At 41.3% G+C, this 22,927-nt stretch overlaps 1 protein-coding gene and 1 pseudogene across 6 annotated transcripts; both read right to left on the bottom strand.

Annotated features, from left to right (window-relative positions):
- Positions 1-1,362: 1,362 nt before the first annotated feature.
- Positions 1,363-1,508, bottom strand: LOC113325653 (annotated as a pseudogene).
- Positions 1,509-1,716: 208 nt separating this feature from the next.
- On the bottom strand, positions 1,717-10,544 carry LOC113322790 (SAC3 family protein A-like). 6 transcript variants are annotated; one of them, XM_026570941.1, is made up of 15 exons: positions 10,140-10,543; positions 9,900-9,977; positions 8,289-8,700; positions 7,420-8,190; positions 5,609-6,052; positions 5,162-5,263; positions 4,897-4,994; positions 4,471-4,648; positions 3,798-4,304; positions 3,522-3,662; positions 3,238-3,297; positions 3,019-3,149; positions 2,557-2,690; positions 2,234-2,472; positions 1,717-2,030 (listed from the first exon to the last, which is right to left on the bottom strand). In XM_026570941.1, the coding sequence occupies exons 3-15, from the start codon at positions 8,439-8,441 to the stop codon at positions 1,932-1,934; spliced, it is 3,057 nt and encodes a 1,018-aa protein (XP_026426726.1). In that variant the 5' UTR covers positions 8,442-8,700; positions 9,900-9,977; positions 10,140-10,543; the 3' UTR covers positions 1,717-1,931. The 6 variants fall into 6 exon arrangements, with proteins under 6 accessions (XP_026426726.1, XP_026426722.1, XP_026426724.1 ...); XM_026570937.1 differs by having other exon boundaries at positions 7,420-8,700; positions 10,140-10,544; XM_026570939.1 differs by having other exon boundaries at positions 5,609-6,049; positions 7,420-8,700; positions 10,140-10,544.
- Positions 10,545-22,927: the final 12,383 nt, after the last annotated feature.

Raw genomic sequence — 22,927 nt, 5'->3', positions numbered from 1 at the left:
AAATTGAGTCTACACAAGTCCGAGTTGAACGAACTTTATTTACCACTTAAAAAACTACATCAGTAAGAATGTTGACTGATAGGGTGATATCATCTTGTCTAAATGAATTTTCAGCTTATTGGCCAGTATTTTTGATAAAATTTTATAAGGTGTGTTACTCAGTCCTATAGGTCTGAAATCATTTGGGTTTTTAGGATGTTTTATTTTTGGTATAAGAAAAAGGAAATTCTCATTGAGTTTTGGGTTTATTTTCTTTGTTTTGAATATATCTTGAATTAGATTAATGATCTGTGGTCCAATAAGTTCACAGTTGTGCTTAAAGAAGCTGACCGGGAACCCATCTGGTCCAGGAGATTTGTTAGCTTTCATAGACTTAACCACATCCCAAACTTCAAAGGCACAAGGTATGGACATTATTTCTATGTTATCCTGGTCATTTAAGATTTTGGGGATTAGATTCGGAATTTCTTTGTCACTGTTAGTTGGACAGACTGAGAATAAATCAGCAAAATGATTCCTTAGAAGGTGAACCAGTTGGGTTGGCTTTGAAACCACCTCCCCATTCTGATCTTCTAAGTAATCAATGTTGTTTCTTTTTCTTCTTTTTAGAGTTTTAATATGGAAGTATTCCGTGTTACGTTTTCCTAAATTAACCGTATTATCCCTAGACAATTGCTTAGCTATTGATTCTTGAATGTCGTATAGTTTTTCTAGTTCTAAAGTCTTTTTATTTAAATTTTCTTGTTTGAAAGGAAGGTTCCTAGTAGTCAGATTTTCTATCTGTTTCAAGGTTCTCTTTATTTTCCTATCCGGAGCTCCAAACACAAACTTTTTCCAATCTGTTAAGTGCTCTCCTAATGTTGACACTGATGTACCAAATACTAACCACAAATGTTGACACTAATGCGCTCCAAACACAAACTTTTATGTACCAAATACTAACCACAAATAATATTATTTGTATGGGAGATGGAAAGGAAAGTTTACCCTCCTTATAATGTTGACACTGACAGAATCTCATCACACATATGTACCGGGATACAACGATAATAATATGTAGACCATGGGGAGTGTCAAAGTGTATGCTGTAAAAATCGCTTTTTTAACAGACCATGAACTAGAGTTTTGTTGGTTGTTTGTTCGTTCCGACTTCTTTATGCTTAGCAAATTGGAACTAACTACTAAGTACAATGTCAATTTGTAGAATGAAATTACCCGTAGATAGGAAATCAACTAAAACCATTTACATATATGTGGCTAGACTAGAAGCATCAAATTGCCCGAACAAACAAAACTGCAATGTTTATCCTAGTATTGGCAGGGGTGCGCCAGGCCTTTGCAGTAGTGCAAAGCAAAGTATTAGTAGAGTGCCCCAGGCCTTTGCAGTAATGCAAAGCAAAGGCGAGCATGAGAACCCCTGATGGGAACTCTCCCATGAAAAAAACGTGTCCACCGTTGGCCGACATCAGATACTAACTTAATCCTAGCCAAAAGGCCGAGAAAGGTATGCTTTTTCCAGTCTCGGAGTTCAGATTTCATGTTACAACTGACCGATGTGGAATAAAAAAAGACAAACTCTAAAAGACTAAAACCCTTTTTAAGAATTTACACATTCAATCAAGATTCAAGACCCTAAATAAATTTTCTAAATGGCAGGAGTCGGATCCGTGTTTGCAGGAGGTCAAATATTTCAGTAATGTCTCATGTCCTATTTTCAGAAAGTGTTTCAAATAATGAAAGCAAATTTAGCAGGGGCGTCAAAATCGGAACCCCTTTTTAGAACCAATGCTACATAGAATGTACATTTCTAGTCATTTAACCTCTAAAATTTGAAGAGGTCTATACTGCCGTTACAAACTAAAATGTTCTACATTTCTATATTTCTGTGTAATGATGATACACTACTCAGTTACAAACTAAAATGTTTCTTTCTAGGATGTCCGAGTCATAAAATCGTTAACAGCAAGACTCGTATCTCCATGGGCCACTGCATCTTCTGGTTCTGGCATGAAAAGGCTCGAGGATGACGTCTGTAGCACAAAGCATAAACTCGGTGAGAGGAGAAAAAAAAATTAAACGAGTACAAAACTAAAGCAAAGCTACAATCTCTTGAAACAACAAGTACTAACAAGTGCCACCAACAGCAAAATCCTAGGACCGGATTTTTTATCCGACAAGAAATTTCCCAATACCCATTAGAAGTTAGGATATTGAAGTTTCATGATATACATACCTTTGTATCAAACTGCAACTCACCACCATTGTCAGCATTAAGGCACGCACCATGTGCCTTTAACCACTCCTCGCACTCCTCTAACCCGTCAGTGTCTTTCTCATCAATTCTTCCTTCAGTTGATTGCGACGAACTGGTAAACCCAAGAACCTGAGCGACGAAACTGACTGGGACTGTAGGGCGATATGATTTGGACATGCATTTCACTGCTTCAAACCGCATCTTCTCAACATAAAGATCTGCACAGAGATTACTAGGAAGTAAGAAAATATTCAAACAAGAGAACCTGAAATACATGTCAATGCAATTCTACTGTCACACACCCATAAGACAGGAACTCAAGTTTGGTGCTGCCTTGTAAAGTCTGAAAAATAGAACATAATTTCCTGACGTAACGGCTGTGCGGACTGCAAGTGCGTGCTTTACCGCCTCATGTTTTTTTGCTTCCTTCGGCAATCTGGTACAGGAGATATACAAGATCAATACCCAAAACAGATTCTGAAAAAGATGGATGAATTATCTTCATGTGGATGTTAACATAACTCTGCCCACAACATGCGTTTCACAACGTGATGAAACAGGAACTTAAATAATTGAAATGAACAAGAATTTGTGTAGAGAATGACTTCAATGATTTCATGATAATAGAAATTCGATAATCTGCATAAATGAACAATGATATGTTTCTGCATGTTACTGTCCAAAAGACAGTAGACAATCATTTACCAAGAGAAAATCTGAAACCCTTTGCATCCAACAACGCAGGTAAAGAACATGCAACTGACCTTGCCATTGACGCCACGAGATCTCGGTTGTTATTAGAGTGCAAGATCACACAAAGTAAGCTGTAAGCAGAAAACTCCATCTGACACCCCTTAATTCCTTCCGAGTAAAGGGTCTGTAACTGTGATTGGCACTGCGAAAAGAACAAAAGAGGTTAACACCTAAATATCGGGGAAATAACCATTGCAAAGAAGCATGGCATATCAAAATCAGTAGCCAACCTGATTAAACTCCGGCAAGTCCCCAGCTTCTAATGCTAAACGGGCATGAGTTTCATATACCTGGAACCACAAGAAACAAGGCGTGAAATAAGGGAATCATACACATTTTGGAAAGGGCTGTATGTATATCTAAGAAATTTGCTCTTTGAAACAAGTAATGCTGATTATTGCTGGTTTTAAATCATGATAAGTTTATGATGCAGAGTGTCAGAAATATCAACAGGTGCATGAGAACATAAGCTAGAAGCTAAAAGATTATACAACTCTTTAGAGTAAGCACGTACCTTGACTGTGAGCTCATTGATAATCCGTTGAACGGTCAAATCTTGACGTATTGATTTCAACTGATCGCATTTGTAAAGATAGTTCTTTTGAGAATTCTGAACCATCAGAAGAGCTTTTTCTAGCACATTCTCTGGTCTCACCTATAAGCAAATAAATATAAAATTTTAATTAAGGACATCAACAAATATACATTCACCTATTATTTTTACTGATTGAAACCCAAAGCTAGCAATAACACAATTGTGAACAGAGTTTGACAAGAGAAGGGTATTTACAGTGGTTGGATCAGGTGCAGAAGTAAGGCGCAGGTAACGCTTCTCAATTTCCTGGCAGGTTCCCTTCACAGTAAGAGAATCCCAATCAATATCTTCCACTGCTCTGCTTTCACTGTCTTCATAATTTTTGCTAAGCACCAGAGCGCTGGCCTTCCTAGTATACAGGTTTGCGGTAGCAGAAGCAGTTTTTGGTCTGAAATGCTTCATCTCTGCTCGAGGTCCTCTATCGAAACGCTTACAGCGATCCTCCCGCTTTTTCTTCTCATCTGGATGATTTGCTAATGCTGCTGCGCTCGAGTAATATGCCGTCAAACCTTGCTCCTTATCACTATCACTGGCATCATTACTTTGAGCAGCATTAAAACCACCACCACCACCAAGCCGTGGCTTCTTCCCTGACCTCTTATTACTTTTACCAGGAGTTTGCTGACGTGATGGAACAAACTTCCCATTAGTCCAGCTACTATCCTTGCTCTCCCATTTTCCATTAGAAACCTGCAAAGAAGTCTTTAGAGTCACACATATAATGTTATAATACTATTTCAACCTAAATCAACTGTATACTACTGTCAAAAGCAGTGGAAATAAATCTTAGGACAATCAAAAAAATAGAGAAAAGTAGCCTGCAATATGGAACTCATAATTCCAAAAAGAAAAAGGACAAGAAGATTACCGTTTTGTCCTTTTCTTTAGCATGATTCCAGGTAGCAGATTTTACTGAAACAGGAGTAACAGATGGCATTTTCTCAACCAACTTTTCCTCAGCCATAGGCTCCCACCTACTTTTGGTCCGTCTACTTGGACTTCTTTTGTACTTTGGTAAAGAAGAAACAGCAGTTGAACTCTGCAACCTAATGCAAACAGAGTGTTCTTTCAGGTGAAAAATGGCCAACGAATTATTTCGAAAGCAAATCAATTCTATTAGAGTATGTCAACAACTAGGAGAGTGAATCGAAGGAGACCCGATTTGAGCCACACTCCTGTAGTTCAAAGTAAAATGATTGCATTGGCAAGTTATAACTTGACCTCCCATCATCTGACTTTTGAAAACGACAATAAATAAACCTCGGACTATAAAAAGGTCAAATAAGTGACGTACTCTGTACTCATTGCTGCCATCTCCGGTAATGGAAAAAGCGGTTCTGTATCCCAATCTTTAGTGAAAAGTGTACCATCAGATGACGTCCTTGTAATCATCTGAAATATAATTAAAAAATAATTAAGATCTAAATAGCAAATCACAGCTTAAGAAGTGAAATAGTAAGAAAAACAGTAGTCAACTTCAATCAGGACACTGACTCATATGCTGTAAATCAGAATCCTAAAAATACAACTATTGTCACTGAGCTTAAATATTTTTTTACCTCCTTCATTATATTCTGACAAGCTGCCTTTTGTGAATCATCCTTGCACCGAGATAAAGCTCTTTCCACATAAGCACGTAATGATACAGGGAATGCTCCGGGCTGCAACCAGCATAAAAACTCAACTTTAGCGTACAATAAAAAGACCTAATGAACAGGAAGTCATGTTCTCTGAAAAAAATAAAAGAATAACAGCATCCTAAACAAAGTTAGTTCGTGAAATCTAACATTCGAAACACTGCCTAAGGGATGATCAAAGCCGGGGATCCTAAGCTATGTCCTCCATCACGAAGTCGGATAAAACTATCCAGAGTCCTTAATGCACCATTTCGAGCCTTATACAGAAAGCTTTCTCCATTAAGGAGAAGGACCAATTCTATGTTAAGGATACATGGTCACATTCTATATCCTAGTTACAGCTAAATCTTAGGACAAACTAATTCCCACCTTAAGCACAGAATCAGCAGGACCACGAGAAGAAGCTGCTGCACCAGGCTTTGACATCAAAACACTGATATAGGCCGGTTTTGCTGCTGCATCATTTGTGGAGCCATCCTTGTCAGTTTTTGGTAAGGCTACGGCCACGTTCTGTGCGATTCTGGGATTTGTGGCAATCTGCAGTTGGTTTGCTCGCCGTGTATCCATTGAAGAACCGGATTGCAACACTGAGGCATAAGTCTGAGCACCATGATGTGCAGCAGGAAAATGTGAAGTAGGTCCTTGAGAACAAGCAGTCTGCTGAATATTATGGGAATTTTCGTATGGAATTGGATTTGGGTCCAAAGGTTTCTGCAAATGTGATGGAGCATGGGTGACATGATGATTTTGGAAAGCAGCTGAACCCTGTCTCCAGTAACCGTCATATGCATCACCTGTTACTTGATTCACCTGCTATAAAGACTCATAATGATACAAATAGTTCAGTTTAGTTTCACCCTGAAAAACGGCATACAGATGCAGGAATTAAATTATGGGCCATTTTATGCTAATGACTAACCAAACCAGACTCTGGATTTTCGTACTTATCACACTTTACCTAAACAAAAGCCTACCTTAAAACATGCAAATATAGATCATATGCAGTTTGAGGGGGTTGGGTGGGGGGGTGGGGGGACTAACAAGAAATAGTAATATATATGTACAGTTTGCTGTCAAAAAGACACCACCAAGCGATGAATGAAAATATATCCAAAAATAACCATATGAGGCTGCCAATTCTCAAGTAGAACCAATGTTATATATAAATTCACCGTGCCAACAGTTCCTATAACTTATGTCATGTAAGCACACAAAATAAACAAAGAACATATAGCACTTATTTGGCAGTACTTATAACATAACATGATATTCAGGTCTGTCAGAACACTGTTATACTATCAATATAAAAGACATCGACTAGGATTGATGGCTTTTATAAGAATCTCTTTTAATAGTTAAAATAGGGTGTTTGGAGCATTTAATTAACAATTCAGAAGCTAATTAAGACAATTCAGTGACCTCAGAATATTGAAACTCCACTACTACTTAGCAATGGAGTAAATAAGTGGCAAAACACCTATCTCTACTTGAAAGATGAAGATATAGAAGAAAATCAGCAAATTGGCAAAACACCTATCTCTACATAAAAGATGAAGATATAGAAGAAAATCAGCAAATTCTAAACCAATCCTACCATAAAGAATGTTGACAAGCTGCCTACTAAACCATCACCGTGCTACAAACCCTGCTGTTTCTAGTTCTACCTTCTTCTCAAAACAAAAACTAAACAATAACATAGTTTCTGCCTATGCAGAATGTCTATTCATTTCTATGGTCCGGTGCAGCATTATCAAACTGACATCTAATTCTGGTTTCTCTTTGCAAGTTAACTCCTACAAGCTCTTCCAAAGGGTCCTACTGTGCCACAGAAAGTACATACATTGTTGCCTAAATGGCCCTTAGTAACCAGTTTAAGAAAATTAACCTATAGGTCTACATTTCCAATTAACCATAAACTTGATATTACTTGATATAACTCTATCGATTAGCTTCTAAATTACTGATTTGTGCATTAGTATCACAATGTGACATTAAGTACACAGATTTCAAAAGGGGAGCCTGCGATTCAGATTCATAGAACCTCGGAACAAATATAACATGTGCAGCTCGGCAGCTCAAGCGGAATATATGGAAATTAGTTCCTGTAACTGTACTCATTTGCCATGTGCATGTGTGTGACTGTGTGCAGTTTACTAAAAGCAAATAAAGAAACCCCAAACCTGCACAGTAGGCAACCCAGATGGAGTGGGTTCTGGTCTCCATGACATGGTGCTGGTTGAAGTGGGTTCAGGTCTCCATAATGTGGATGGAGTTGGTTCAGGTGTCCATGATGTGGAAGGCGGGTCAGGTTTCCATGATGTGGAAGGCGGGTCAGGTTTCCATGATGTGCTGTTAGACGGAGTGGGTTCAGGTCTCCATGATGTGGAGCTAGATGAAGTGGGTTCAGGTCTCCAAGATGCGGTGTTGGATGGTGTGGGTTCAGGTTTCCATGATGTAGTTCCATATGACGTAGGTTCTTGTTTCCAAGATGTGGTCGCAGATGATATAGACTCTGGTCGCCATGATGCGGAACCTGACAAACTGGGATCAGGATCCCATGTGCCAGATGAATTGACTTGGGGTTTCCATGACGTGGTGCCAGGGGGTGGGGGTGGGGGTGGTTGAGTATGTGATATAGGATACCCACCGGGAACACCAGGAATTTGAGAATCATGAGTAGACGCACCAGTGGTGGATTTGTTTTCTGTTCCAGGAGCACAAGTAACATCTGATGAAGTTTGACTATAATAATCTGCCCACTGCTGTTTGTAGTGTTGTTCATAATAATCAGCAGCAGGAGCTACAGTACTGGAACTTTGAGCGCTGCTTGAATCTGCAGGTGTGTAGCCTGAGTACTGATGAGAGGGATAATTTGCATAGCTAGCATCATTCCATAAGTTGGCCTGAGTTGTTTGACTACCATAGTCACTGCTTGCTAACCCTCCAGATGTCTGATAATCACCAGTATTGTAGTAAGTGCTTGAATAACTTGCAGACCCCGCATAAGAGCCTGAAGTCTGAAATGAGGTAAGAGGCTGATAAGGAGCACCTGAATTTTGAGGCCCTCCAACTTGAGGAGTATACGGTTGATTAGCTTGCTGCTGATATCCATAGTAGTAATTCTGATATCCAGTGGTTCCATAACCATAAGGATCGTTAGAAGTTGAATACGATGCATAGCCAGAATAATCTGGTGTTCCATTGGCTACTCCCACGGTAGATGAAGCTGCAGCATGTGATGAAGTATTCAAACCATCTTGTACATTTCTTGGTGGAGGATCAGTCTTCTGCTCAGGATGATAGCCAGTATTCGTATGAATTGCATTATCAGCTGAGCTGTTCTCCGTCCTGTGCATAGCCCATGCCGCAGGTTGAGACCCTGGTAGTGGTGGTGGAGGTGGCAGCATAAAGGATGGATATACAGATGACTGTCCTTGATTTACATCTGCAACCTGGTTTTTCTGTAAACAAGCATAAAAAAGAGGGGATTTTACATTATTTACTTACTACAGTGATGGTTGATTTAATATCCACAATTAAACATGCACGCATTGATGGTTTGCGGGACAGAAGCATTAACTATTTATTACCTATTAAGGGATACTAAAAGTGGCAAAATTCTGCGACTGGGGATTAGCGCACATACTATTTCTGTAGGTCCTGAGTAGATGAGGTAGATATCCTTCAAAAGTCCACAAGTATTTGAGACCCTATTTTTACGATATGCCTAATTTGTCCCCATACCAAATTGGCATATGCCAAGATCAACAAATTAATTGAAAAATGCAAACCATAAGCTGAAACAATAGCAACAGATGCTAAACTTAAAGATGTTCAGAGATTTGGCAACAAAAGTTATAGCATAATGACTTCGATTAGTGTGTGTCAGAGAGAGATTTGGATGAGTAACATGACTCCTGTGGTTAATAACTTATGATCTGTTGTGTGTTTATATAAAGCAGACGTAGATACATTATTTAACAGATATGCAGGAACAAGGAGACGCGTATCAAGGTTGGAGATTGCTTTTACTAGGCCAATCCAGCTAATCTATTGGCAATCTTACTACCCACCCAGATCTATCTCAGTCGATCCTTACTTGGATGTTTTCCCCAACGACCAACTAATTAGTAATTACATGTATTACTTACCAATCATGAAGGAAACCGCCAAGCATAGAAATATCATAAAAAGCACGTGTCAATCAATATTTTCAATCAATATTTTCAAAACCTGTATACAGGTCAAATGCACACTAGTTCCAGGAAAACCACCGATAGAGAATTTGTTTTAAAAAGTATATGACAAGTCATAATAAGGGATTAACAAATTATTGCCTTGGGTTTAATTATCCTGACAAATACGTGCACCGTACCAAGAGGATAACGATTTAACAAACATTGTCAGGTAGCAACAAACAAAACTCTAAAACTATCCGTATACTGCATGCACTACCCAATTAAGTGGATTCTTCAACGAAAAAATATCAACAGAGAAGAAAACAAAAAAAAAATAGAAAATCAAAAGTGAAAAGTGAAATCTAAGCACTTCAAGCACGTCTATGATTTACCTATCACTCATCAAAACTCAAACATACAAAATCCAATAATTCTAACTTGAACTTCAAACTAAGAGGAATAAAAAGCGGAAAGATCATTACCTCCTGTAAATTGTTATCAAATTGGTGACCGTAAGCATCTGTATTAACTCCTCCTTGATGCATCATCTCTATTGCATCCTAAAACAAAAACACAATCAAATTAACAATACTTTAAACAATGCAATTTCGTAAACACATTTAGCATCAATCAATATAACCTAATTACAAATTCCAATAAGATTAAAATTACACAATAAACATAGCGAAAGAAACCCTAGAAAAAAAAGAACAAGGTTTTACCTTCGATTGGACTTGAAAGAAATCTTCCTTGATCAATCCGGGCGGAAACAACAACAACAACAAAAAACAACAGAACAAACACAAACTTCTGACCTAGAAAGTAAAATTATAATAAAAACTAGCAAGAAAAATTAAAAGGTTGTATTGAATATTTCAGAGATTAGTGGGATGAATGAATAAAAACAAAAAAACTTCTCAGTGATTTCTTCTTCAGTCAAGATGATTCGAATGTGAAATTAGGGGTTATGTTCAATCTTAATTGAGTTTTAATTTCAGGGATTCTTGATGATTTTGATTCAAGTTTCGGCCTTTTTTTCTGATACAGTCGAGTTTTGGGGTTTTCTTTCTTTTTAGCTTCGGGGGGAGGTCGGTGGTGTTGAATATAGAAAGAGATCGATAAATGGAGAGAGAAGAAGGGAGAAGATAATTATATGTTCGAGAGGACGAAAGAACCCCCGAGAAACTTAGTTACAAAACTGTCCTTCGTTATGGACACAACTCAAAGGGCGGCGGGATAGTGGTAAACAATGGATGGTGGATTTATCATAACATGCTTGAATACCTGAAACAATGAATTAATATGAGGTGTATTTCCTACAATAGATCATGAGCAAACAGAAACCAAAGTATTTTTAGAGGCAGTCCAGTGAGCAAAACCGAAAGGTCTGACAGGCATATATCTAGAAGGTAAATGCCTGAATATGATTGAAGCTCTAAATAAGAAGCATACCACTGTGGAATGGACCTCATGCAACCTAATAAAGGATGCTTTAGATATTCTTAGAACTTTCAGTTCCTGGTTAAGCATATATGTGTATAGAGATGCAAACCATATAGCAGACAGTTTAGCCAAGTTTGCAGGCCCAACTTTTATGTTTAAATTGGACAAATGACATACCTGATTGGTTATATACTCTTATCCAGCAAGATAAAAACTTTACGTAGTTCTATTCCTTCTCAATAAAGATTATCTTTCCTATTAAAATAAAGGATACCAAAAGCAAAAGTCAATCTCAGAAGTTAAAAGTAAAAACAATTTATTTCACAATAAATTAAATTAATTTTTTTTGCTTTTGGAAGTCATTCTTACAAACCAACTCTTGACTTTTTGACTTGTAGAAATCGAAAAAAACGTGTGGAGCGTTATGCAAACAAGCTATAGAGCATTCACATAGAACTGAAATTGTGTTTACAAACTACTTTTCCACTTTTTTATTTTCAAAAGTTCTAAAAAAACTCATGAAATGTTATCCAAACAAGCTTTAGAGAATTTACATGGGACAAATTATAAAACTCAAACGAAAATGGTATAAATAGCATTTTTATGTTTGTACCTATTGGGGAGTTGGAATCTTATAATCAACCGGAGTTAAGAACACGGATCAAAACTAATTAAAGCTTAAAATTTGGGACGGTGTTTAAAATGTTATCAAATTTGTGTGGCGGCGGTGTTTAATACCAAGCCTAGAAGTAGGGTAGTGTTTAAAACTGAACCAGATAGTTGGAGATTGTTTAAAACTGAGCCTAGAAATTGAGCAATGGCCAATGACTGAACTTGATTGTTGGTGTTTTAAAATTGAGCCTAGATATTTTAAAGTGTTTAAATCAAGCTTGATAGTTGGGTGTTGTCTAAAACTGAGCCTGGAAGTCGGGCGTTGTTTATTATTGATCTTTCCACAGCGGCGGAACCAGGATTTAATTTGGAGGTTGATTAATCGAAATTGTAAATGTGTCGACTATTTTTCAAAATTAATATAGATGCATCTTTTCTCAAAGAAAATATGATAGTGGGAATATGACTAATTGCTAGAGATTTTACAGGTCAATACCATGGTATCAAAGGAAAGTTCTTCAATTGAGGAATGATTCAGGACCAGGAGGTGGAGCAGCTGGAATGTCTAGCAATGCATGGTGCAATTGAATAGGCAATCACTAAATTTTTTGCTAAAGTTATTTTTCAGTCAGATAGTGAAGTTCAGAGTTAAGTCAATAAATGAGGGAACTTCATATGCTGACTAGTTGTTTGAGGGTGAAAACAGTTTCTGCTGATTTTGGTAATTTCGAGTGTGTGGGTGAGAAACGAGTCTAAACCCTAAACAATGTACTGCAAAGGGAGTACTTTGATTCGAGAGATCAATCTGTACAAATACGGCCTAAACCAAGAAATGGTCGTTCCACACTTTCTTCGGTCACAAAGTGAAGGAGAAGGGTTGGTCTAGGGAGGGAAGCGAAGAGATTGTTGAGACCAGAATAGTTGATTCGAGAAGAGTAGTTGTTTGACGACTTGTATCAGAAAGTGGAAAGCTAACAGATGGGAAAGCTAACAAGTGATTTCTGAGTGTTGTATTCTCCTCACCCTAACTTGTCTTTGGTGGAAATAGGTAATACTTATTTATAAAAGTCGCAACGAAACGTACCCTGGTCTCGTAAGAAAAGGAAACGGTTGAGTAAATGGAAGAAAATGGTAACAGGTAATGCCTGGAATTGATGTTTCCATAATGAAGGAAACGTTTCACCATTACTTCTTGTATTTACTAACCCTCACCCTTATAACACTTTCCTGTAACGGGCGTAGTGTACGCCGCACGCTATAAACCGCAAGACCAATACCCTGATGAGCATTCCCCAGTTTGTGACATGTTTTGATATCTCGAGTGTTTTCGTGGAAAACGTGTAGCATGTTGCTATGTATGGCATGGCCAAAGGATTTGGCATTTGTATCCAAGTTGGTGTCGTAACCAAAGAATAGGCATCGTAGACAGGTTGGTGACGTGACCAAGAGTTAGCATCGCAGCCAAGACATTGCCACGAGTCGTTTGGTGGCAGGTTTGTACGGATAAGATCTGCATCTCAGGAGGAAAGGTAGTCGTAGATTGTTGCAACCCTTCGTTTGGAAACTAGCGGCATGGTTGCAGCGCTTGCATGCTCTTGGCACGGCCAAATTAGGGTTTTGGCGTCGTGGCCAAGAATTGGCGCCCTGGCCAAGATATTGCCACAAATCGTTTGGTGGCAAGTTTGTATGGCTGAGATTCGTGTCTCAAGAGGAAGGGTGGTTGTTGATTGTTGCAACCCTTCGTTTGCATCTAGTGGCATGGTTTAGGCGTGGCCGAAATAGGATTTTGGCGTAGTTTAGGCGCGGCCAAAACTAGGGTTTTGGCATAGTTTAGGTGCGGCCAAAATTAGGGCTTGGCATTGGGCCAAAAGTTGCCATGCGTTCGGTGGCAAGCTTGTACGGCTGAAATTTACATCTCAGGAGGAAGGGTGTCCGTTGATAGTTGCAACCCTTCTTTTGGTAGCCAGCGGCATGTGGTAGAGCAGGCATGGCTTTGGCATCTTTTAGGCGCAGCCAAAATTAGGGTTTTGGAAAAACTGTGATGTTTGGCCTTGGGCCAGAAGTTGCCATGCGTTAGGTGGCGAACTTGGACGGCTGAGATCTGCATCTCAGATAGAAGGGTAGCCGTTGATTGTTACAACCCTTCGTTTGGCAACCAGCGGCATGTGGTAGGGCCAGCATGGCTTTGGCATATTTTAGGCGCGGCCAAAATTAGGGTTTTGGCAAAACCGTGATGTTTGGCCTCTGGCCGGAAGTTGCCATATGTTAGGTGGCGAACTTGGACGGATGAGATCTGCATCTCAGATGGAAGGGTAGTCGTTGATTGTTGCAACCCTTCGTTTGGCATCCAGCGGCATGTGGTAGGGCCGGCATGGCTTTGGCGCGGAGATGTGGATGGCATGGTATGCCATTGGCACTGTGGTGCGGCTGGCATGGTCGCCATGCCTTGGCGCGAAGATGTGGCTGGTATGGTATGCCATTGGCACTGTGGTGCGGCAGGCATGGTCGGCATGCCTTTGGCGCGAAGATGTGGCTGGCATGGTATGCCATTGGTACTGTGGTGCGGCTGGCATGGTCGACATTCCTTTGGCGCGGAGATGTGTCTGGCATGGCATGCCATTGGCACGATGGTACGGCTGGCATGGTCGTCATGCCTTTGGCACGGAGATGTGGCTGGCATGGCATCCCATTGGCACGGTGGTGCGGCTGGCATGGTTGGCATGCCTTTGGTGCGGATATGTGGCTTGCATGGCATGCCATTGGCACGGTGGTGCGGATGGTATGGTCGGCATGCCTTTGGCACGGAGATGTGGCTGGCATTGCATGCCATTGGCACGGTGGTGCGGCTGGCATGGTTGGCATGCCTTTGGCGCGGAGATGTGGATGGCATGGCATGCCATTGGTACTGTGGTGCGGCTGGCATGGTCGACATTCCTTTGGCGCGGAGATGTGTCTGGCATGGCATGTCATTGGCACGATGGTACGGCTGGCATGGTCGTCATGCCTTTGGCACGGAGATGTGGCTGGCATGGCATCCCATTGGCACGGTGGTGCGGCTGGCATGGTTGGCATGCCTTTGGCGCGGATATGTGGCTTGCATGGCATGCCATTGGCACGGTGGTGCGGCTGGCATGGTCGGCATGCCTTTGGCACGGAGATGTGGCTGGCATTGCATGACATTGGCACGGTGGTGCGGCTGGCATGGTTGGCATGCCTTTGGCGCGGAGATGTGGATGGCATGGCGTGCCACTGGCACGTTTGTCTAGCATGCATTTCTGGCATGTGTAGAGATGATGCCAGTCAGTACCAAGGGCTCTGATGTGGAGCATGGCATATACATAAAAAAGGTACCCCAGTAATTTTACGCAGTCATGTTGAATGATTCAATAAATGTGCTAGTGGCGACATTACTCAAGTGTGACGTCACTGTTTGACTAAGGTTTTACGATTTTAAACCTAAGCTAAAAACCAACATCAACATTAAGTCCCCTGCTTAGCTCGGAACAGGGGCTTTGTTGCGAGGTAAGCATAAGATCGTGACAGACAAGGACAAAATCGAAACGGCAAGTCATGAAGAGATGGTCAGGAAGATCCGTCTAACTTTTTTCGGGAGGTAAGGAGAATTTGTGATTCTTGTGTTGGTGGATTTACGTAGATTCTACTCGTGATGCTGCTAGCTAGGCCGCGGAGTGGTAGAGGTGGTTGCTGGTTGAGATGCAGAATGTTGGCCTCGACCTGGAATGCTGGCATCGGCTTGGAATGGCTGTGCGCCATCCGGGTTAGACTTGAGAATGCATGACGGAGCCGTCGGCATAGACTCGGTGCTAAGTGGAGCCACTAGCATTGGATTGGATTAGAATGATCAGTTAGCATTGGATCGGCTTGGATTTAGAGTGGCGCGGACTATTGGCTTGGCACAGCGCCGGCTTAGCGTGGATGTTATCTTGGACTTGGCGTGGTGCGGAATGTTGGCTAGGCACGGAGTGGAGCGGACTGTTGGCACCGCAGCCTGCTATTGCGAGCCTGGTTGCCTCTTTCCAGGCGTGGCTTCAAATAAGAAATCCCTTCCTTACTTAAATTCCAAAAGCGTTGCGGCTACAAAAAGGGACGTGATTCCTCCTCCTCATGTCATATCGCTGGTTTTGCTTCCGAGTCTCGGTGATGGCGGTGGAGTGGTAGAAATAACGCTGGCAAGCGTGTTCCCAGTACGTATCTTCATTTTTCTTTACTCTGGATTAGTGTTTTGACGGGAGATTTCACTGAGGCTGAGTTTTTGGTTGTAATGTAGGCCCATCTTGTCTTCTCGGCATCCGTTTCGCTTTAGGTTTTCCGTAGTATATATGCCGGTGAAATTATATCATCTCCCTCTTTTCGGTGCAAAGGTTTCTTCTTGCCGAGTTCATCTTTATTATGTCAATCAGAAGTGGATCATCCTCGAGCCAGCCAGATTCTCCAGTCAAGCGTGTGGGGTCTGACTCTCGTAACAATTCTCCTACCCGGTTCGTCCGAGTCAAGAAGATTATACCGGTATGCTTTCATTGATCAATAGATGTTTCATTGTTTGCTGACGAGTGACGACAGATTTTCTTCTGTGCAGAGATACCCTGTTGAAGCATGCATTAGTATCGTTGATGAGGATGACTTGGTTTCCCCTCTTTCTTCGAGTCCGATCCTGCCAACCGTTATAGATCTGGAAAACTCCGATTCAGGCATTTCTTATCATAAGTATCCCAATGCAGGTTTGGCGTTCGAGATCCGCATGAAGTGTTTATCTTCTAACTACCAGAACGTTGGTGGGTTTCTGGTGCAGATGGAATTCGCGACTCTTTACACTAATATATGGAAAAGATACGGCCACATCGCTACCAGGAGTGTGGTGCAACATTGCTCGTCTGCTTTGGTTTCTACAGTGAATTGTCTATTGCCTATGGTCGCTGAAATGGAAAGTATATCCATCTGTGCCGTCGTGGAACCAACTATTCAAAAGTAGGAGAACATGGTGTCTACCTGTGAATCCCTGAAGTTCAACGTGAGTTGGTTGCGGCATCGTCTTGACATTGTGAAGTTCGACAGAGCCGGTATTCTCTCTGATGTCGTTCCTGCTGCAAAGGCTATTTTGGAAGAGGAGAATGCTCTGGCCATGGAGTCACATATGGTGGAAGAGTCAATCCAGAACTTGAAGAGCACGACTGAAAGGTATCAAAACCGGTTGAAGATGATGCTTTCGAGGAACTACAATCTGTTGGATGGGCTTTTCTGAGTTATGTAGTTGCGAGGTGTTTGGTTTCTTTCTGGGTCTCGAGCGCGTATTTTTTTTTTTTGAAGAAATAAGAGAATTTTATTGATTTTCTTCAATTAACAAAAAAAAAAGAAACTTGATAACTGAGATGTGAAAGGAAGCGGAAAGATGACTGGCTAGTCGTGTTATGATATGGAGAGGTGTGAGGCGATGGTCAGGCGTAGTATGCCTTGAGCCATTTTCCGTTAATGACCGCTTCCAGTTTTCCTCCGTCTTCTTTAATAACCTTGTAGTACCCACTGTTGTACGCTTTCGTGACTATATAAGGCCCTTCCCATTTTGGGGAGAATTTTGGTGCGGACGCGTCTTGCTGGATGTGTTTGGCAGTCTTCAGTACCAAATCTCCCACTTGGAAAACTCGAGGCTTCATGGCTTTGTTATATGCTCTGGAAACCCTACTTTTGTATGCTTACGCGTGTTATTACGAGTCTGGATCTTCTGGAATCCACAGTGTCCAACTCTGCTACCATGGCGCTCAATGTTTCATCTTCATTCCATCGAACTCCGCTTGCTTCGGCAATCCTAGCTGGTTGGATTTTAACTTCTGCTGGGAGGATGGCGTCTACGCCGTAGACGAGGAGTAGGGAGAGGCGCCAGTGGAACTTCTTGGTGATGTCCGATATACCCAAAGTGTCATTGGCAATTGTTCGTGCCATGTCCGAGGATTATCGTGCACTGTCCGACTGAGGATTCGGATGAAAGTTTTGTTAGTGCTTTTAGCCTGTCCGTTTCCTTGGGGATAATACACGGTGGAGAAAACTTGCTTAATTCCATATTCCTCAAGTAATTCCCGCACTTGCTTGTTGGCTAAAGGAGTTCCGTTGTCGGTGATGATATGTTTAGGCACGCCAAATCGGCAAATGATGTACTCCTTAATGAATGTCGCGATTGTGGCTCCAGTAGTTCCTCGTAAAGGTATGTCTTCGACCCATTTGGTGAAATACTCGATTGTCGTTATTATGTACTCGTGTTGTTTTGAAGAAGGCGGGTTGATCTTTCCAATGATGTCGAGTCCCCAGCTATAAAAGGGCCACGGACTGCTTATTGAGTGCAGAGGAGTCGACGGTACATGGATAAGGTTTTCGTGGATTTGACATTTTTGGCATCTCTGAACAAAAAAAGTTGCATCATCCTCCATGGTCGGACAGTAGTATTTCTCGTGTATCTGAAGGAATAACTTTCGTTTTCTTTGGTGTTCGCCTTCATGCATTTCTTTCAGCATGATCGGGATTTCTGCCTTGTTCAAACACCGTAGCAAACTTCCTCCAAAGCTTTTACGATATAAGATTCCGTCATGGAATATGAATCTCTTGGACCTTTGTTTTATCTTGGCTGCATCCTTCTTGTTGGTGGGGAGCACGCCGTCGCGAAGGTAACTGATGTATTGCTTCTGCCAGTCCCCGGCGTGGCCAATATTGAAGACTTCCAATTGATGCGGCGGCGCCTGAAAATTGGAACAGGTTCTTTGAAGCAGCCGAGATTGAGCCTCCGTTTTTGGCCAATAGTATACAAGGCGTTGTAAACGGCGATAGAGAGTTACCACTAGTGTTAGCCCACAAACTTCACCATGGAAGCGGTTGAGTTGTTGTTACGCCTCTTCCTCTCCGAGGTATCTTGACAATGAACCGTATGGGTTCCGATGGTATAGCATTCCTCGGAGCATGAAGAAATTTTGTAAAGTTTTGAGACTGACCTTTCCCTGGGAAAGTGAGATGTTAAGCTCTTGGATAATCGGTGTTCTCCAGTCCCCGGCTTCAGCCTCCTCGGGTTGCGAAAGCCATGTTGAAGCCACGGTTCATCTCTTCACTGTCAGGGTTTCCTCAGAACCTTCGAATTGCAGTTTTGATGCTAGTGTGGCTAGACAATCAGCATGTTTATTGCCGCTTCGGCCAACATGCGTTACGGGGCTAATGTTACTTTCTTCAGTGAATATACTGCATTTACCTGGTTGATGAGTAATTTAGAATCCCCTATTATTTCCAGGCGCGTGGCTCCAGCTTGTTTAGCCAATGACAGTCCGATGAGAAAGGCTTCATATTCTGTTGAACTGTTGGTGCAAGGGAAGTCTATCTTGAAGGAGTGCGAGGAGACTTCACCGGCCGAGGATACTAGAACCACACCTTCTCCTCCGGTACCGTTGTTAGGGGTTGCGGAGCCGTCGAAAAATAGTAGCCACGTTTCTTCCTTGATGAAAGATATTTCCGGAAAATCTCCAGGGAGGTCCTCGTGTAGTTTTGTGGTATTCTCTCCCGGGAACGCTGCTAGCAAATCCGCAACTGCTTGCCCTTTGATAGCTCTCGGGGAAGCGCATGTTATGTCAAGTTCTGACATTTGGAGGAGCCATTTGGCTGGCCTTCCTATCAGGGCCGATTTTGAGAGGAGAAACTTCACAGGATCAGACTTAGATATCAGTACCACTTTGTTGGAAAGCAGGTTGTTAGAGCATTGCTCGGTCGAACTCGCATGCATTGCTATCTCAAGCATGTTTGTCAATGTTAGTGATCAAAACTATAAGTCTTGATTTCTAGTCTATTATAGCTAAGTCTCGGACTAGGATATAAAGTGTAGTTGAGCTCAAGGACTTCATGGCGATTCATCATACAAGTAGAAGAACTACTCAAGGAACCGGTGGAACTTCTCGACAAAAAGGTATGTGAACACTTGAACTTATCTGTCAATCAAAAGTCTATCTACTCTATCTCATACTCTTTGATACAAGAAGTCGTATGTTATATATATAGACTTGGATTATACACATTTGGTATTTCGAGCCGAGTATACCTCGCCTATCTATATCTCGAAATATGTGTTGGTAAGCTTTTCGCTTCGATCAAGTTTATCTTTACCATGTGACGAAAGTCATGATATGTTTCAATCATTTTGAAAATTGCTTTGACGAGAAATGGTGTAACAACTATATAACGTCCTCTAAGAATGTTTCAATGATTGAAATGAGAGTTTAGATTACATAACCAATGGTGGACATAAGCATTGTTGTGGAAACACATTTATGTATAAGTCCTATTCCTTGAACCAAAGTTTGCGAACTTTGTTGATCAAGAGAACCGAAAGAATGGCATGAGCCAAGTCCGCGAACTGCCGAAGTTCTCAAACCCGAAAATTTCTGCTGGAGTTGACAAACTATGTGCGTGAAGCTAAGTCCGCGAACCGGCGAAGTTCTCATTCCCGAGAATTTCTGCTGGAGTTTGTAAATTCTGCCCGGTAACTTAAGTCCATGAACCTAGTCTGCGAACTTGAGAAAGTTATGTATCTGAAGATGATTTATGAACTTAAACTTACAAAGACTAAGGAATGCAGTTTGCAAATCGTGACTATAAAAGTTTATGAACCGATTCAAGTGAATAAAATCATCTTTGCTTCAATTGTGTCTTGTGTAGTACATAAGATTTCCTTGCTATTGAATAACTCTCTAACTAGTTCATTTAAAGTCACTTGAACTAGTTATGGTGAAGAAGAACATGGTTGATGTGAAATGCTCATATGGCTAACCATTTGGTTAACTATTGTTGAACCAACAAGTGCATACGTTTGAGTACGGTTAACAAACCTAGAAGCGTGCATTGTCAAGTGTGTATAACAAGCTAAGTTTTCGATCCAACGGTTGAGAAATATTATCTTGAATCTAAATCAGGTTTTCATCTAATGGTGAATATTGAATGCTTTGTTACTAAGCTAACATTGATTGCAAACCCTGATTTGAAGGACTATATAAAAGAGACATCTAGTATTATGCAAAACTAATCCCCACACCTCACGTGTGATACTAGTTTGCATACTAGAGTCGATTCTCCTTTAACCTTTGGTTTTCTTCTTCTAAAACCAGGTTAACGACTTAAAGACTTCATTGGGATTGTGAATCCAGACCGATATTACTTTTATCGTAGTTGTGTGATCTGATTTTGCATCTTCTATCATATGAGTACAATCAGATTGATTGGCTTGAGATTGATATCTCCGATAGGCAAGATATAAAAGTAATGACAAACATCTTCATCTCATTGTTTGTGATTCCGCAACATCTTGTTTCGCTACCATACGATTAAGATTATTGTGAGGTGATTGATAACTCTAGGCTGTTCTTCGGGAATATAAGACCGGATTGTCAATTGGTTCCTGTTCACCTTGATTATTATCAAAAGACGGAACAAAACCTTTAGGGTTTATCTGTGTGAGACAGAGTGATCCTTTGATAGACTTGTTTGTGGGAGACAGATTTGTTTATTGTCAAAGCCTGCGATTTTGGGTCGTAGATCTTAGTTGTGGGTGAGATCATCTAAGAGAATCAAGTGCGCAGTATCCTGCTGGGATGAGAGGCGTAGGAGCATAACTGTACCTTGGATCAGTGGGAGATTGATTGGGGTTCAACTGCAGTCTAGTCCGAAGTTATCTTGGAGTAGGATAGTATCTGTAGAGGCTTAATACAGTGTGTGTTCAATCTGGACTAGGTCTTGGGGTTTTTCTGCATTTGCGGTTTCCTCGTTAACAAAATTTCTGGTGTCTGTGTTATTTCAATTTCCGCATTATATTGTTTTATCTTTATAATTGAAATAATACAGGTTGTGTATTAGATCATCAATTAGAGTAATCCAACCTTTGGTTGTTGATTGTCATTGATTGATCCTTGGATATTGGTCTTTGGTACCATCCAAGTTATTCCTTGCATTTAATTAGAACTCGCAGTTCCTGCTTGATTAAATCAAATCAAGAAGAGAGATATAAACTCGTTGATATACTTTTAATTGATTGAGTCTTGTTGATTCTCTTAAAAGTATATTCGAGTTTGTCCATACAGATTGCTAAGCGAAATATTGGGTGGTGTTGTTAGACCCCCGCTTTTTCACAGGTAACGCCTGAATTTCTGGATGGAGTGAATCAGGGCCAAGCACGCCTTTTCTTCTTTGAGATATCTGAGTTCGGCATCTCTTAAAGTAGTATATGGGATGTTCAATCTCTTCATCATCTTCTTGGGCGAGGAGAGATCCGACGGCAGTGTCGCTAAAAGAAATTCAGAGGCACAACGGTCTTCCTGGTACGGGAGACTTCATGATGGCTGGGGAAGACAATATTTGCTGAATCTTCCGAAACGCCTCCTGTTGTAGCGTGGTCCAGACAAAGCTTGCTCCTTTCTTCAGCAAGGGGGTAAACGAAGCAACAAGTTGAGCCAACCCCGGTATAAAGAAACGAATGTAGTTTATTTTACCCATGAAACTCTGGAGTTTTTTCACAGTTCGATGTGGTGGCATTGCGAGGATGGATTGGGTTTTGACCTGGTCGACTTTAATTCCCTCAGCGGTTACCTAGAAACCTAGAAACTTGCCCGAAGAGACACCAAAAGCACACTTCAATGGATTCATCTTCAGTTTGTACTCGCGACACCTTCCAAACACCTGCCGCAGAATCTCCGCATGGGCCGCCCGAGTTTTTGACTTAACCACTATGTCATCTACATAATCTTCGACTTGCTTGTGCATCATGTCGTGAAAAATGGTAGTCATGGCGCATTAGTAGGTGGCGCCAGCATTTTTCAAACCAAAGGGCATCACATTATAGTAAAAGTTTCCGAGAGGAGTTCGAAAAGCCGTCTTACTTGCATCGTGTTCGTACATCTTTATTTGATTGTAGCCGTCGTATCCGTCCATGAAAGAAAACATATTGTGTCCACTGGTGGCGTCTACCAGCATGTCAATGTTAGGAAGTGGAAAATCATCTTTGGGGAAATATTTGTTCAGATCCCTAAAGTCGACATAACACCTGATTTCGTCGTTCTTCTTTTTTACCGGAACTACGTTGGCCAACCAGGTAGGATGGTGAATGGGTTTGATGAAACCAGCAGCCAGTAGCTTTTGAATCTCCATCTTGATCTGTTCTTCCACATCGTGCCTGAACTGTCTCGGGGTTTGTTTGACCGGTTTGGATCCGGGTATTATGTGTAGATGGTGAGTGACCAGCTTCTCGTCCAATCCAGGCATTTCCTCGTATGTCCATGCCAATACGTCTTGATATTCTTTGAGAAGGTCTATCATCTTTGCGCGTTCGTCTGCGCACAGAGTAGAGCTGATGGAGACGGGTCGCAGAGATTCCTCACTCCCGACATTTACAACCTCAAGTTCGTCCATGGTAGAGTTGGTTCCATCC

Source organism: Papaver somniferum, chromosome 11, assembly GCF_003573695.1.
Source record: "Papaver somniferum cultivar HN1 chromosome 11, ASM357369v1, whole genome shotgun sequence".
Classification (NCBI taxonomy): Eukaryota; Viridiplantae; Streptophyta; class Magnoliopsida; order Ranunculales; family Papaveraceae; genus Papaver; species Papaver somniferum.
This window is presented reverse-complemented; position numbering and strand designations above follow the sequence as displayed.